The sequence below is a fragment of the Falco cherrug genome, chromosome 3 (assembly GCF_023634085.1).
Source record: "Falco cherrug isolate bFalChe1 chromosome 3, bFalChe1.pri, whole genome shotgun sequence".
NCBI classification, from domain to species: domain Eukaryota; kingdom Metazoa; phylum Chordata; class Aves; order Falconiformes; family Falconidae; genus Falco; species Falco cherrug.
The window spans coordinates 64,824,856-64,843,099 of record NC_073699.1 but is presented as its reverse complement, the minus strand read 5'-3'; the positions used below and the strand labels follow the sequence as shown (position 1 = coordinate 64,843,099).

General features: G+C 34.4%; 1 protein-coding gene across 2 annotated transcripts in view; it reads right to left on the bottom strand.

Annotated features, from left to right (window-relative positions):
* Positions 1-1,486: 1,486 nt before the first annotated feature.
* Positions 1,487-18,244, bottom strand: part of LOC102053907 (cadherin-7) — an 83,683-nt gene continuing 66,925 nt past the window's right edge. Inside the window, exons 9-13 of one of the 2 annotated variants that reach the window (XM_027798391.2) lie at positions 16,898-17,019; positions 15,331-15,448; positions 13,022-13,273; positions 10,186-10,327; positions 5,051-5,131 (exon numbers count right to left, since the gene is read on the bottom strand). In XM_027798391.2, the coding sequence (XP_027654192.1) occupies positions 10,227-10,327; positions 13,022-13,273; positions 15,331-15,448; positions 16,898-17,019 (593 nt within the window). In that variant the 3' untranslated portion in view covers positions 5,051-5,131; positions 10,186-10,226. Of the gene's footprint in view, positions 5,132-10,185; positions 10,328-13,021; positions 13,274-15,330; positions 15,449-16,897; positions 17,020-18,244 lie in introns of both variants that reach the window. The other variant, XM_005431994.3, reaches the window with a different exon arrangement.

The following is an 18,244-nucleotide window of genomic DNA, read 5'->3' as shown; positions in this document are numbered from 1 at the left end:
ATGTTTGATTATACGTAATGATTCCATGACAATCTTGGGTCATGTAACGCTTAGGTAAATCAAGGGTTTTTTTCAACCAATATATTTCTGTCTGCCATTGTGTGGTATGTTTTCACAGATATTACGTATCACATTGAAAGACATTTTTTTCTCTTTTGTGAGAAATAATAAATGATAATCACAAAGCAAGTATAGAATTAATATGTGGAATTTTCTTTTTCATTCTCTTTGTCTAGGAAATAAATTATTCCTGTTGTGTGCTGTGATTCTCCTAGTTCAAAGAACCTAAGTATAGGTACATATCCCTGAAAAACTTTTCAGTAAACAATATAACACATTTTTAACTACATTGATACTGAGCAGAGAAAGAATTCTTGGTGTGGGAGAAACAGTGCTGGGGTTTGAATATATGTTAGGATATATCTGGAAAAGTAGATATATATCTAGGAAACATAGTGATGCCATAGTTAAGACTGCAACTTGTAGACCTCTGATTATCTTGTAGACATTCCTTTTTCTGTCAAATAAATAAAAAGAAATTTCTATCTTTTGCAACTCACTCTTAGTGTCACAGACCAATAAAAATATACTTGACCCCATCTAAATATCACTAATGAGTTAAATACAATGTTGTCTCAGATAAGTATTGGTATACATAGATTCTAAAGTAGAGAAAATTTCTACATATAGAAAAATACAAGCAGCCACATGACAGGCTGCAACCAAGAATTTAATAATAGATTTGGTATAAGTAATTGTGTTAGCCTTTCAACTATTTAATGATCTTAAAAGTCAATGTAATTTTAAGCTTTATGGTATATTTATTTCATTTTCAGAAGGACAAACTATTACTTTTCTTTATATCATACAAGAGTACTTGTCCATAAAAATAAGATGCTGCCATTTTATATTTCATAACATGCTTTCATCCAAAATCTCTAAAAAGAAAATAAGACAGGAAATATTTTGCTGTTGATGCATTCCAGCACCTGAAGAGTAAGTAGGGTAAAGGAAAATCCCTATGAATCTGCCTCCCTTTTCAAAACAGCAATGAAAACAACAAATAAAAAGGAAGCACACACACCCTTAATTCTTATGGAACAGGAGAGGTTTTGGTTGGTATCCTCAAATGTAATGAGTTCTGCAGTGATTGAATTAACCCAGCCATCAGAACTAGTAGGCTTAGGCAGGCCTGTGCTACCTCTTAGTGAGTATATCATTTAGTAGAGTAAGTACATTAAGTCTATTCCTTTGAATAAAAAATATAAGTCAGCATGTCCACAGTTTAACTCTGCTGAGTTCAGTAGACTTTGCACTGGTCAAGGCAGAGTAAGGAATCTTGCCATAAATCTTCTTCAAATGGGTAAACTTTATATTTATTTTTTAGCAACATTCTTAAAAACATACATTTTTCAATATATATGTATTTTATACATATATAAATATATATATTCAAAATATATAGATTACTAAAGGGGCTAAAACTCTGAAGCCTCATCTTGTTTGATCCTATATTGCCTTACAGTGCAGGGGGAAGGCGGGGGGATCTCAATTTAAAATAAGCCTGTTCAGTTGCCATATCATGGAAGGAAAGAGGTGTTGATATTTCATTATAAGATGGGAGTAGTTGCAATGTTTGACATACTATTTAAAGAGTAATTGTGATCTTTAGTTAGATACTTGAGCTCTTCAGACAGTTAAATAAAAAAATAAAATGGGAAGTCTTTTTAAAAGGCCTTTCTAATTCATTTGCTCAAATAATTTCACAAACTTTCCAGGACAGAGAGTATATCTCTTATATTTTACACTGTTTTTAGTCAGTAGAATATACTTTATGACATCAGATAATGCAATATAATTAACTAAGATATAAATAACTCAAAGAAAGACTATGAATCAGATTACAAGTTGTGAAAGCCTACAATCATGGTGACTTATGGAAAGCATTATATACTATGTATATTATGCTAGTACATATCTTATGAATACCATATGTATATACTATAGTAACATGTCATCAAACACAAGGGATTTCCACCTTTCATTCTTACTGCAATAATATAATCAGTAGGTAAGCATATATAATGTAACAACAAATTTAATCTATTATTTTAGAACTGGGCAACACAAAACATATATATGCAAGATTTTTTTATGGCATTAGAGTAAAACATATTTATTTCCATAGAAAACACACCAAAAAAACCCCCAAACCCTAACATAGTTTCATAACAGGGGAACTTTTTGGTTTTTTACAGATATAGAAGGTGAAAAAACAAGGGAATTGTGTTGTTTACTCTAAACCACATTTAAATCTCCTTTAAATGTTATGTGCTAAAATCAGTATTTTTGACATCTTAATCCAGATGCATAAATTATCTTCCCGCAAACAAGAGATTAATAAAAAGCTGTTCTCTCAGCACCTTGCTGATTTAATACCTGCTTAACTCCTACAGCATATCTCAATCTCATGAAACTGCATACACATGGTTCATTTTCTTTTTTTTTTTTTTTTTAATTTTTTTATTGAAAATCTTACATGTATGACTAAAAGTCATGGGCAATATCTTCCAGTTCTATTACAAAAATCTGTCAGATATATATATATACCTATATATATATATATTTAATACAACTAGAAGCAAATCTACTGAATGAAACAATGATTGTCTACTAAATTGTAACTCAAATCTGTTGCAGATGAATAATATTATTTTGTTTTCTCTGATGGAGCTGAAGGCCACTTTCACATAATTAATTCATAATGCTGGGCTGCAAAGGTTACAAAGCCTTAAAGATAATTTCCCACCTCCCAGCCTGGTGTCACCCATACATTAGGATTTTAGTACAAGGATCCTTCTTTCAGAAAGAAGCACTTTTAGAGTGAGCATCATCCTTTATGGCGTACCTTCTATTCACAAACACAGTCCTGCAAACAAGTCTGTATGCTGCTCAATAATTGCAGGCAAGTCAAGTCATTTCAAATTAGGTACAAGGAAAAAAAAGCTTGTAGGAGCAGAATCTAACTTAGGAACTCATCTACAGATTATCTGAAACAAAACAAACTGAAATAATACTTAAAACACTATTTAACTTGAATATATGTTGTATTATTTAGTAATAAATCATGAAAGATGAAGTATAAATATTGTCAGAATCATAAAAAAGTTGTCTTATTCTAAGAAATCCTACTTCAAAATCACACAGTATTTTAACCAACAGCAGTTGTCCTTCTGTTTTGGCACTCCTGAACCAGTATAGAAATTATGTGTAGTGAGTTAACACCTTTGGGGAAAAATATTTATGTGCAGCAGTATCTAAAGATGATTTCTGGAGTTAACAGCATTACATTGCTTAACATAAGAAAGAAATTGAAAAAGAGTCTTTTACTGTGATTCACCAGCAGCAAAAGACAAGGGGAAGGAGGAAAAATAAGGTGTTTACAGTCTTTGAAGCATATAGCATGTTTAACCTTGAAAATTAAATCTTGCATTAAAGACACTCCCAGCTACCTCTGTAGTCTTCTTTCCAAAAATTCAATGTACAAATATTTTCTTTAAATGTCTCAGACTCTGTAATGGCTCAGAAGAGCAACTGCATGTCCTTGGAGCTGCTCTCCTTTTTGAGATGAATGGCAGGTGAGATTGCTTTACTGTAATTTCTCCATTTCCATGCTTCATTTCCTACGTTTATCTGAGACTGGAGAAAAATCAGCATGTTCTGACAAGACTAATACCATGAGGCAGTAAAATGGATCTGAATTTAGTGGAGATTGGAGCTCCAAAATAAATATAACACTTTATGTCAAATAATAAAAAAGGATAAATTCTCCTGTACAAATCAGAAGAGATAATAAAAAATAGCAAATAGATAGCAACATCTTTTCTATACCTACATGGGCATCACAAAACTTTTCAACCACAAGAGTACCCCTCCATATTTCTTATTTCATGTGGTTTGCAAACTACTTTGTTAAGTTGATGACAAACATTGTGGAAGTTTTTAGTACAAACAGCAATTTCTTTCATAAACCTACCCAGAAAATTACAGAGGCTTCTAATTAAAAAGCTCTGAGAACAAACAGGGAGAAGCAAAAAAATGATCTGCTGGGCTTCTGTCTGTTTTCATATCTGCCCTGCTTTTGGCTTAGCAAGCTGCATGCAACACAGTAAAGAAAATTTGTTAAAAGGCTCTTTCATCTGTAAATACTATATATTGTAATGTTGTATTGAATGCTATATTTTATTTGTAAATTTGTTTCTTCTTACACTTCTCTCATACCAGAGACTCTGTTCTAGGTATAGCAATACTGCAAAGGCATCTACAGAGTATCATTGGCTCATTGAGGTCACAGTGCATAACATACTCTTGAAAGTTGAGTTGCCTCTGCAGGTATTTGAGAGTTGCTATCTATTTGAATCTGGCTGAGCATTTTCTTTTATCAAAAATGCCACCTAATGCTCATATTCTGTGTGGTCAGTGCAGTCCCTAGGACATGTCTAATGACGATATGCTCCACCAAGGCAAAAAAACCTAAAAGGTTAAAAATGGAGAAATATTTACAACTTTCTTCAGTCTGTAAGGTTGAGTTTTCTGTTTTAGTATTCTTCAGTGCATTTTCGAGAAAGGTTCCAAGGCTATGAGTATAAGCAGTCTGGTCCAGTCCCATACATATCCGCAAGCCTTTTAAAACGAGGACCCCAATCACTGAGGTAATCGTAGTTCTGATCAGAGTTTGAGCTGATCGAATCTAAAGAACTGAGTGACTCTGCCACTGAGCCATTCCCCTCAAATGCATATGTCTGCAGGGAGTCATAGGGTGGTGCGCAGGGGTCCACATCAGCTTCTTTTAGTCTTTCCCAGATAAATTCCCTAAAAATGACATTATCTGGGATGCTTTTAAAAGTTGGTCTGCTCAAGAACTGAATCTCAGGTGTTACATCCCTTCTGGTCTTGGTGTCTCGGATGATGTTGAGGTTTCTCAAGGCAGCCATGTCAAAAGCCTCAGTGTCTTCTTCTCCACCCCCCTCATCATCATACCTGACAATGTTCTCTCTGATATCTCTCTCTTCATCAAAAATGAGGGGCTCTTTTTTCCTTCGCCTCATGGTGACAATCAGCAAGACAAGAACTAGAACACAGAAAGACTGGAGTTTTAGCAATGCTAAAGTTTCCTCATATTTTTCCTAGTGGTGGAAATACTCATTAATTTATATGGCAAAGACCCAAGGAAACAGCAGGCAATTTAAACACTTAGATTTGAAACCTAGCAGGTTCTGAAACAGCTTTTAAATCATATGCTTGTTAGACATTAAAGAATCTATTTCCAAAACCATTCTGGATTAACATCTTCATCTCTAGTTCTATATCCTATGCTGTCCACTAAACATAAATTTTAGGATTGGTTCAGTGTGACTATGACAATCTCATAGCCATGAAATAAAGAAAAAGACCTTTTCCTGAACTCTTAATTGCCCAAGTGATAAAAGCACATTCATAAAGTAACTGAATAGAATTTAACAACCATGGTTTGGGAAGTGACTGAATTAAAGTATATGGCCAATCTCTGCTGAAAAAGAAAAAAAATTTAAAACATCATAGATTGTAGAACACTGAATTGTTAAGCAATGTGTAAAATAAGCCTGTCTTAGTTCATGGATTAAAAGTACCTCTCTATAAGACCTCACTTTCCTATAAAGTGTAAAGTACTGTATTTAAAGTTTATGAATTATATCTAATGAGAACTGCTAGGGCTAGAGTTTATTGGATCACCCAGTGCTAGAAATGTAATTATTTTTAAAATTTTGATCTTTAAAGTTTCTTTCAGCTTGAAAGCTAATACTAAACTGCAGTGACAGGCAAAGGAACTGGGAGAAACTAACTTAAGCCTTCTCTTGTTCAAATACACTTTTGGTAGAGAAACATCATTGCTGACAAACAAAATATGGAACCAGTAATATGAACATTGCATCCATCTGTGGGACATGATGGAGCGTGAATCATCCTCCTAGAAAATGATTAATACTATATTGTAGCATCTGGATAACATTTGCTGAGTTAATGATACTCCTAGAAAATAGCAGGCATTGCTATGACTAAAAATAACAGTAGGTTGAAAAGTGTCATTCCACCTTAATCTCTTCTGATTTTATGTTTATTTTTAATCATAAGAATATGTGATTATGTGAATGAATATGTCTAAGGTTTACAATCTTTACTTACAGTACTTTGATATGCCAACTAAATATAGAAACATCTGGAAAAGCAAAAGCTGATACAGATAAAATTAAGCTTGAGCTTCCTTACATCATCTCAGAAGTGGCCTCCATAAATTGTATGAGGCAGAACTACCATTCTTGAAAACCCTTCTTTTCATGGAGGAATTTTTAAAAGCAGTATCAATCTAGTCATCATGATGCATGATTTAATATTGGGATCTCTTGTTCAGAACAATCCAGTCATTCAGAGACTGTACATGCAGAAAACTGTATCATTCATCTACAGACATTATGGTACTATTTGAAATTGGCTAAAGCAGAAAATTACTTTAAAGGTGGACTTTCTGCCATTTTTTCTTTGGAGCCATGCATGTCTAAAAATAAAACTGGAACAACTTCAAAAATTTTTTAAACATTTTGACAAATATATCAGTCAATATTTTTTCCACTTTTTTTCAGTAGCAACCAGGCACACATCTAATGATCCATCTACTAACAGATGCCTTGTGACTCTATATTACTGCAGCATCAGCATCACTCTCTCACTTTTTTGTCCCTGGTGTCTCCCTGATACATGCTTTATGTATTGAATTCAGAAGCCACTAGTATGGGGCATTTTACTGTGAACAACATTTACACAAGCAGTTTGACAATACAAGATTTTGACCTTTAAAGTGGCTTCTGAGAAATTTCAAAACATTCTGATATTTTTATAATACAAATTGAGCAGTAAATTGTACACCAGAGAACATAAAATTGTCATCATAGAGACAATTGCACTCAATGTTTTCACTTATAAAAGATATTTTCAAGTGAAAGACAAATTATCTTGCTGACAGTACAAATATACATTGAAGCCAAGATTGCTATTGACATAACTTTTCAATTATTTTTTTTTTAAATTTACTGCCACAATTTTTAGTGTACTGTAAGCTAGCCACTAATAATTTCCTTTACTCAAGTGCAAATGCATTTTCATATCACTGTCCCTCTTAACATACGTAATTTTGAAAATTAAGTACCTGGTAATAAGTGAAAAATATGAATCTTAGTAGGCAGGTCCGCCTAAAGGTACAATAAAAACCAAGATAGAATGAATGTTTTATACAGTGTTCCTTGTACATCTCACACTTGCTTGAAGCCAAGAAAAATATGGAGTCTTTCTAAAGGTTAAATATTTTAGCATTTAGCTGGCTTTATGAGATTATTAATTTCTAGCTTTTCCAACAGCCATGAACAAAAAAAAAAATAACCTCTAAATAACAAACCTTTAGCTGCATTGCAGGAACTGCAGAGATGAATACAAGCCCCAAAACAATTTCACTCATACCTAAATCAAGATTTTAAAGCTTTTCCACCTCTCATTCACTGATGGCAGGTTTTTTCCCTACATTTATCACAAAATCAAACATTATGTCAGAAATCAGTGACTGGTTGAACATCTAGAAAACCTAATTTTATGCTTTTTAGAGAAGAAGTAATACAATGGAAAAGCTTTAGAGACATATATATTGCACATCGAGGACACTAGTTTGGCTCCATAGTGGTACACTGAATTCATGCTAAAGAGATTAAATGGACTGAATTCATGCTAAAGAGATTAAATGGCAATAATAATTTCATATGTGATTTAACAAATAAATAAACCAATTTATATTGGAAGTAACTAATTATAAAGACTAAATAACCAGAACTAATAAAAATAGATCTAAACTAACCTTTTTGTTGTAATTTACCTGAATTGTTAGAAATGTTGGCTTTGTTTAACAGGTACACTAGCCAAGAGAAGATGTCGTTTGTATTTATATTAGCTGTGGTAATACATAGTTTTATCCTTGTGTCAGTATAGATGTAATGGTAATATCAATAGTTTCAGCTCACCTAAAACAGTCTTTAAAAAAACACCTTTGAATACAAGAGCAGATTTTTGCTTTGCCATTTAGCAGTGTGCTTTATGGAATTATTATGATATTTCTATTTTGGTATGGTCTGGTAAAAAGTCAGGCTCAGTTCACCTGAGCATATTTCTCTCTTGTAGTATTAATCTTTCATTTTGTACTCAAGGCAACTGCAACACAATTGTAAGGAAGCTATAAAAGCCCTGAGACAACCTGAAGGAGCCTACATGCAGAGCTAGACAGTAAGGGACAGAGCTAAATCACAAGCATTATCGTGCCATGTATATGCTACACCCTTAAGCCTGGCATTTACTATAGCAACAAGCCACATCAGCTGCAAGCAAATTCACACATTGGTTTATACCTTAGGTGTGTCATAATTCATAAAGCTGAAGACTGGAGATCCTCAGCCATCTAAGCAGCACACTAATAACCTATTACACCTTGTTACCAAGTTATACCTTGTAGTTGCCAGTACAGTCAGATGAGATTTGGGGATTACCGAGTCCAAGCCTCAGGCAACCTGCATTTAGTTCCCAGTTAAAAAGCCTTATATATAACTGTTGTTTAATCAGTTTGGACTGATATTTGCAAAGTGACTGCAACCTTTAAATGCCCATACTGCGTGACCCTAATAGGCTCTGTAGCTTTCAGAAAACAGCTTCTGCATTGCATACTCAACCACCTTTTAAAAGACTTTATTTAGATACCCCCACATTAAAACAGTTATAAATTTATCACTTGACCAAAACGAACATATGTATACTGCATAATCACATTCTGTATATATTTTACCTATTTAGAGAACAAAATCCTTATGAATAGGACTCTTTCTTCTTGTTTAAAAATCATACAATTATGTGTGCTGTTTTAATTGGGTTCTCATAGGTATTGTGGTATCTGATAACAAATTCCTCATCTTTCAACTGAAAAAATAATAATTTAAATCTGAATTTTGAAGTTTATTCAATGTATAATTAACTTGTAAACTCTAGTACCACACTAATAGGAGGCTTTCTTTAGTGTTTCTAAGAAAGTGAGTGGTATTAATAGTTTATATTCAGAAGTATGGAAGATAAAATAATGAAAAAGCACTTTGTCAACCTAGCTTTCTGTTGTTTCAATACAAAGATCCTTAAACCCTCAAATACAATTGGGTTATCTACAGGTGAACATTCTTTTTGTGTGTGATTTTATGTACACATTTTGTGCTAAAGACTTGTTACAAAAGCAATTATTGTGTCTGGAAGATGCTAACTGGAAAACCAATTACCTTGAACAAAATTACCATGTAATTTTCAGAAGAGTTTAAAAATTTCTATTTCCTTCTCTAAAATTACGTACAGTCTAAAATGAATATAAAGTAGTTTTTCATATGTTTTTTAGGGAATAAATTGCAGCACTATTTTGAGGTCTGTGGGTTTGTTTGGTTTTTTTTATAATTATAAAATTGTTTTGAGTAATTAAGAAAGTACTGGAATTTTCTTGTGGAATAAAATTTAGAATTTAATCTCCATCAGTCAATATGAGAAGGGAAAAAGATTTTGGTAAAATGTTTTAAATTTAAGGATTATTTTAGTGTGAAAGAATAGTCTACCCCATGTTATAGCCAATTATAAAGAATTAGTACCATGTACTAACATTCTCAGTATCAGTGAAAACTTATCTAAAACTGACTGGTTGCTTAAGTAAAAATCACTAAGAAATCCCAGTGATACAATCTGATCTTGGTCAAGACAAATGGCTATTTATTAGATCAAGAGATGTATGGGGCAAGAACAAATATCAAAGTACTAAACTGAAGAATGTAAGAGCTTGTTGACAAGTCAATATACTAGTGCCAGAACACGTGTATCCATGACATTTATTCAAATCGTATGCCTCTTCTGCTTTACAACTGCCACTCACATTGAAATGGCATTGATGAATGTGACCAGATTTACACTATGTGTTAACCTTGAGTCAGAAAAAAAAAAGAAAAATTGATCCAGTAGCCTGTGTCCTCTTTTCATTGATAAACTCTCACACAAACAGGTGCATCCCTTGGTCCCAGCCCTGGAACCACTCACCATCAGCTGAAGCTTATTTTTTATGCTGTACTCATGGATCTTCAGGATTTTTTCTCAGGAACAAATGTGAAAAGAAAAAGGGGGAAAGGAGAAAGTAAATTCCTGGCAGGACTACCATTCAGCTGATCCCAGAAGATGTTTTCTAGGAACAAATAAGAGAAGAAAGCCTTTGGGACCAAATAAGCAACAACACTTGAGTGGTGTTTTACAGGGCAGCAGTGGTGTTTAGGCACCTCTTCCTTGTGAAGACTGGCACCTGACTGGGAACAAAAGAGCAGCAAGATACAGTACCAAAATGCAGGACTCAAAGCCAGGATTAACATATAAACACAGCCTAAACTGTGCCTGCAGCTTTGAACTGTACCCAAAAGGAACAGTTTTGATTTGAAATGATGACAGCACATACAAATGTCTATTTAGAAAAACAATGGTGATGCATTCAGATGGCTTAGTTTGGAAGTCCAATTCTTTGACAAATAAAATCAATTATAAGGTGGTTATACACAAGATTCCTCTTCAGTGCATAGCTCATCATTCAAAAAATATATTCAGAGATTTTATCTTTAATTCTTTGCCAAATACATGCTCTGTACCTTCTAAAAATGATCGGAATAAAGGAGAGTTCTTGAATGAGAGATTACCACCTTTGAATGAAGGGGCAGGCACCTGAGGAGGACTATAAGGATGTTGTTAGGTTATGCAGGGAGAAGATTAGAAAGGTGAATGCCCAGCTATTACTCAGGCTGGCCAGCAGAACAAGGGAAGTGATTGTCCCCCCGTACTTGGCACTGGTGAGGCTGCACCTCAAATACAGTTTGGGCACCTCACTACAAGAAAAACATTGAGGTGCTGGAGCATGTCCAGAGAAGGGCAAAGAAGCTGGTGAATTGTCTGGAGCACAAGTCTTATGAGAAGCAGGTGAGGGAAATGGGGTTGTTTAGTCTGGAGAAGAGGAGACTCAAGGGGGACCTTATTGCTCTCTACAGCTACCTGAAATGAGGTTGTAGGCAGGTGGGGGCAGGTTTCTTTCCCCAAGTAACTAGTGACAGGACAAGAGGAAACAGTCTCCAGTTGTGCCAGGGCAGGTTTAGATTGGATATTAGGAAAAAATTCTTCACTGAAAGGGTGGTCAAACATTAGAACAGGCTGCCCAGGGACATGGTAGAATCACCATCCCTGGAAGCATTCAAAAAATATGTAGATGTGGTGCTTAGGGACACGGTTTAATGGTAGACTTGGCAGTGCTTGGTTAAGGGTTGGACTTGATCTTAAAGGTCTTTTCCAACCTAAATGATTCTATGATTCTACGAATCTATGATTTATTGGTTGTATTTGAACCCTAGTGTAGTGATTAGATTAAGAATGTTATTGCCTTGTAATATGCTGTGTCTCCAACCAATGCTCTCTTTTAAAACATATGCAACCTATTTAAGAAAAGCTCATTCCCAGTCCAGGCTGTGTTCTGTCTATGGTAGCTCCTTATGTAACCTCCAGAAACTTTCTTTTTATATATAACAGTAATCATGACATTTCAATTTGGGATGAAGTGAATTGCTACAGTTACAGAACTTTTCTTGTCTAAGTACATTGGACCAAAGTTTTAAATAGGTGTTTTTCCATTGATGCCAATGCCAGTTCATATGCGAGAATCTTTTGCATATCCTTTTGAGCTCTGTCATTAGGATTATGTCCCACTAAAGTTCATTTGTTTGTATAAATGGCCTAGAAATGCTACTAGATAAATGATATTTAGAAAATGTTAATTAAAACTTTTGGCAATGATTCGCATCTATTTCTCCTTAAACTTTGGCCTAACCATGTGTTGAGTGAGTTTAAACAATATTATGGTGTTAGGGGGTTTTGTCACAAAGATGGAAAACTCTGGAAATGGCACCTCCCATACATAGCTACTGAGTAAATCAGCTAGGTTCATTGCAGAGGTAGTGATTTTTCTTACTCCGTAACAATAATGTAAGGGCATTTCCTTTTTTGAGTCCTTTGGAAATGTTTTTAGCAGAAGGGACATTTCCTTCTAATGGTTTACGGCAAGGTGAATCAAAGTCAATAAGAAGAGATATATATACATTGTTGAAATACAGCCATGAATAGAAGTGTGGACAAAAGTCTCTTGATTAGACCTATTCAAATTACTTAGATATCTAACAGTGACATATAAATTATTACTGGGATTATACCAACCTGAGGAGACTACAGTCTTCTCCTTTCCCTTAGACTGATACATACAGGCAGGGAATCAAAAAATCTCTCCATTGATAACAATACCCAAGAAAATTCTTCTGTGCTGAATCTGTACCCTTGTTAATGTGAGCTTTCTGACAATAAGCAAAACTGCACTTTTGCTCACCTGCATCCTTTATCTTTACTCCTCGATTTAGGCCTTCACTACTCCCATGTAGTCATTTTGTTCAAGGACTAGGCATGAGATGAGAAATGCTAACCAAACTAACATGTTGACACTATTCCACTGTTTTCCACTGTCTTTTATCTAGTTGCAGTTTCACTGCACAACATAAAATCCAGCTGCACTACCAGTTGCAGAAGTAACAAAAGATCATTCTATAGATTTCAATTAAATATGTTTACTATCAATAAGCTAAATCTGTTGCATTTTTTTAATGTCTTTTTTATGCAAATCAATAAATATTCAGAAATAGTTATATCTCTGAAAAAAAATCACACGCTGATACTGGTTATATGGTGAGTATGCTAAACCAAATACTTCCACAAAGCACACTATCACACACACCGCCCCCCTGCCCTTTCTTTTACTAGTATATATTGAATGGAAAATAAAGGTAACAGGAAGAAGACATACCTAGAAGTGTCAAGACACAAGCCAATATTGCTATCAGGGCTCCAGTGCTAAGTCCTGCAGGTAAGATATAAGCTTCTGCATTGCATGTCTGAGCAATACCATCTGCATCACAGTCACAGACTCTGATGGTGAGAGTATTAGTGCTACTAAGTGAAGGTGATCCACTGTCCACAATGAATATTGGCAAGTAGAAAACAGACTGTTCCTGTCTTCGGAACCCATTTCTTCTGGTTAATACTGTTGCAGTGTTATCTAGAAAAAGGAAAAAAAAGATGGAAATATAAAATAATTACCTTTCTCAAACACAAGCCCTATAATACAGTCTTTCACTTAAAAGACTTTATAAACACATTTATGTTATTTCAACAGGTTTATCTTTTGTGGTCATATATTTTTGAAGCTGCAAAGATAGGATCAGCTGAGAAATGATAACCAACTAAACAAAAAGATTCCTATTTTTCATGAAAGGATATTTCAAAATTGGAGGTCTATTTGGTTTTAGTTATGTTCACAGTTTCACACTCTTGATAGATAGTTGAAGATGAGATCACTACAAAAAAAGAAAAGAAATTGCCCTTCAGTGATCAGATTAAGTATCTATATACCTGTTTCAGGTCTAATTTCCAAGTATCTATTTCAGTTATCTAGAGATATAGGTATCATATTAATGGAAGGGATGAACATATTAATAGGAAAATAAGTTTTGAACACGAGTGAAATATTTTTTAATGCAAAAAGAAAAGCCAGACAGGTTGCTGTACAAATACAGTAATTGCACATGTAACAAAGACATGCACTTCTTTTCAGCCTCATCTGAGAGTGAAGATGACTAATATAATCAGTCTAAAATGTGTGGTTTGATGCTGCTCTGAGTTGAGTGAATAGAAAGTCCATGTGTTCCAGAAAATATGTGCAGAAACTCACGGTGTTCAATACAGGTTGACACCTAGAACGTATAGAAAATGTTGGTTGTTCAGTCTATCTATCTACTTATCCATCTATTTATCTATCTATTAATAGACAGATATATTGATAGTCCTGTGAAGTTATCTTATTGTGTCATCTATTATGGCCTATCTGGCAAAATATGCAAACACTTCATATAGCATCATACGGATATGCATAAAATTAAACATTGAAGGAGGCAACTGCGGCTGCCTGTATCTTATAACTCCTTTTATTTTAATGGCATTGCAAAAGTCTATTATTACTTTTCCTAAACTTTAAGTTATCTGGAAGAGGGCCTGTCTTCTCATTAAATAATTTACAGTACTTGTAACAATGTCAGATTTCTGAACAGAGTTTTATTCTAATGCATTTTTATTATTTTGATCATTATTATTATTATCTTTAGATTCAGACTGCAAGCTGCTCATATGAAGAAAATTAAGCACACCAGTAAGTACATGCAGGGTAAGGCAGTGAATAGCTGTGTGAGAGAACTTTATTAGGTCATATGTTATACTTGGTGAATGTTGTTCAAAGTCTGTCGGTACAAACAGTGTCCTTTAGTCCACTATATGTCTGTCTTTCTTGTTTTATTAATAAGGATGACTTTGCAGCGCTGGTTTAGTGCTGATCCATAAAAAAGCAATGCAAGAGTAACATTGTGTCTATTTAGTTCTGTTTGCTTCAGCTAATAACTAAACTGACTGATACATGCCCAGCTGCCTTACTATGCAGTACAACTAATAAGAACACTAATTACAAGCATGTTCTCAGATACTTTGACTAATAGAAATGTGATGCCAATGGGAGTCTTTGCATAAGTCTTTGGGGAAATAGTCATAAGAAGTCTGTGCAAATATTGTAGGCACTTCCCATTAATAAAAGCATTCTTCAATGGACGGTACACTTACTGAAAAGCTGTGGTTTTCTTAATTAAAAAAAAAAAAAAAAAAGTCCTTTCGATTTACTGTGCACTTGTTTTTCATGTCCTGAGTTATATTAATAGAACAGGTATTCTTGGACATTTTTCAGTCACTGAACCAAGGTACAATCTAATTTAGATAAAAAACTATAAATACAAATAAAAATGTGAGACGAGTGACTTCTGGGCAGAGAAAAAAAAAAAGAACAAAAAAACCAAAGAAAGATTGGAAGCTTCTCTGTTTGGCTCAAGGTTTTAAAAGATTTAAACAGTTTGATTCCTTTGACCAATAATCGACAGATAAAATTATTTTGTAGGCTGATTGTAATTTTATTTATGTCCTTACCAGAATAGACATTTATGTAGGTCATAATCAGCATGATATATTCAAAAAGAAAGGTGTTAGTGGTGAATATTAATCCAAACAAAATGTTCTTACCTTTGTTGTCTTGCAGTGTAAAATTGTGGTTATTTGCTGCCTCTGCTGTTAAACTGAAGGAGAACCGATGGCCATTTGGTGGGTCATCTTTATCAATTGCACTGATTTTCTGGATCACCTGTTTTGAGGTATATTGTGATTTCGTTGATTAGAATGGTAAGAAGCACAATTATATGTGCATTGTATAAACCCTCTATTACTTACCAAAGTATCAACACTCGATTGAGTCCTGCCCATACTATGTTTTGGTTTTCTAATCTCCTAAGCACATACAGACATTATTAAAAACAAATGTGACTCAACTCTTTACTTTCCCTGTATCAACTTTATTGGCCAAAAGCAACCATCTGCAAGTCCTGTCATTCACCACAGTTAGGAGCATAAACTCCGTAATAGTGGAAGAAGTGTATCTTCAGTATGGCCCTTTAGATAGTTAACAGTGACTGCAATCAATGTAGTAAACCTTTGCAAGGAAACAATTATGCTTTTGGGCATTTTAATTCTTCTTTTTTAACATAATGAAAAATAAAAAGCCAAGTCATGAGTGTATTAATATTTGCTAGGATTTATTTTTTATTATCATTGTTTTTCCAACTTTATTTTCTAAAATTCTCTGAAAATCTACCTCTAAAACCAGTGTCAGCATTGCTTAAAATCCATGAAGAACAAATACTCAGAGCTAACAGTTCTGATGATCACAAGGAAAACAAACAGCTACTCCAATAAAAGCATGTATATTCTGTGTTTCTCATGAACACAAGCTAATGATAATAGTGTTTTCTGTTAAGGATTTAAATTATGGTATGGTTCTGAAATGTGCAATAAACAACTCTGCCACAGGAAGGATAATATTCTGGGAGAAGGCACAAAAGTGCAATGTCTCCCATGGAACATGTGGTATCTATGTGAATGAAACGTCTAGTAGTTTTCTGGGAGACAGAAGAGAGCATGAGAAAAAATACATATTTTTGAGATATTACAGTGTAGAGAGGATAAGTTCAAATATGAGAGACACCAAGGATAAACAACACCAGATAATCTTAGTTGACTCTAGGACTACTTGGAAGACATTTGGGGAGTTAAAAACACTGGGGAATACGCTAGGAATACATGTCCCTTGTGAAATTGTGGACTTATGGCTAGGGACTTATGGCTTAGCCCACGCTAAGGGAAATAAAAGTGTGTACTCATTTTAGGAACGGTAGGCCTTCAGTCCCAGAATAACCTCCATGTTATGACTTCCCACTTCCCAGCAAAATTAGGAGGGAGTACATATTCTTAATGTTATTCAGAATTAGGTGAGTTTAGCAAAATGTGTCTGTTATATCAGTAAGAAAGCCAGAGATTTTAACAGTACCTTCAACTAGTAATTTTTACACCTCAGTCTTTCTCTTCAGATGTATGGTGAAGATGTTAGGGTTTGATTACTATTTGCTTGTCCTCTACATCAAAGCATCAATTTTACTGCCATAAGCCAATTCTATTTTATCTTAAAGCTGGCAGGCTTTCATAAGAAATAGCTGCCTATCTGATAAAAATAAACATTAAAAAATAAATGAAGCCATACCTGACCAGGTTGAGCATTTTCACAGACAGTTGTCTCATACTCCATGGCAAACTCAGGGGCATTATCGTTGATGTCAAGTATAGTGATAGCTACATAGCCTCTCCCAGTCTGTGCAGGGTTCGCTATAGGAAAAGGAGCCAAAAAAACAGTCAAGAAGAGCTCCTTGCAAGTTATTCTTTGGGCCAGTATGTTTTTAATTTGCATTCTACTTTTGCATATGCATGTCAAATGAACTACAGTCCCTCCTAGAAGGACAAAGAAAGCTCTTGTCTTGATCTTCTGGGCCTAGTGGAAACAATGTTTATGTTTTCCAGCCGCTTCAGTTAAACTAAGATTTTACTCTCAGGGATAAACCAAAAATCTGACTCACTAATCACAGCATTGAACCACATCATATGGAAGGGTAAGAGCAGGATGATATAAAACCATTGCCAAGGGGTATAACTAGCCAGAATAGCACCATTCATGTCAGGAACAGCCCAGTTATTATGGGTTAAATACATTTTTGTTGCAATTCAGATTGATCAGACTATTAAGAAGTTTAAAATATATTTCCATCATCTATGTATAACAGAAAGAAGAGAAAGCTGTATTCCCAAGCAAATCCAAAATTATTTAAAGTGCACACACAACTAAGTATTTCAAGACTGTCATTAACATGTTGAACACCTTAAATATGAATCACATCCTTAAACTGATGTACATCCCTAACTAAAATATGAATCTGTTCAGGGTCCAATTATCTAATCTTAAACAGTAGGTATTTTTGGACTAAGCACAAAGGACATCACTTTGTGCTATGCTTATTTTGCTAGAATACACCTGTTTTGGAGCACAGAAAAGAGATTGTGTAATTTTTTTTTTTTTTTTTACCAAAAGTAGTGACATTAGGAATAGGGCAGGGCAGAAGGAAAAACTGTATAAAACTTCATTTAAATATGTATCTCTCTATCAAGAATTGCAGCCACATTTTAGTAAATAATATAAATATTTAAATCAATGCATCCAAATGTAAATCATAAAGTGTTTTGGTTTGCTTTTCGTTTTCTTGCACATCTGAAATACCAGAGGAGTAAACAATTTTGACACCAGCTTTTTCCTCTTCTAACCTAAGCTTATTGAAAAGCAAGCAGGCCATGAACATAAATTAAAGCATTGTAGCATTGTAAGGTATTACTTGTGCTCTTAGACTCTCACTTGTGTCAAGTATGCCCCTTTGCTACCTTGTCAGCTTTGTTACTACCCAGGAAAGTTTCCATGCTGGCCTCCTAGATGAAAATTCTACTCCTGAGAATACAAGATAAATTCACACAGACATTAAATGATAGATGTTAGCTTTAAGGTTAA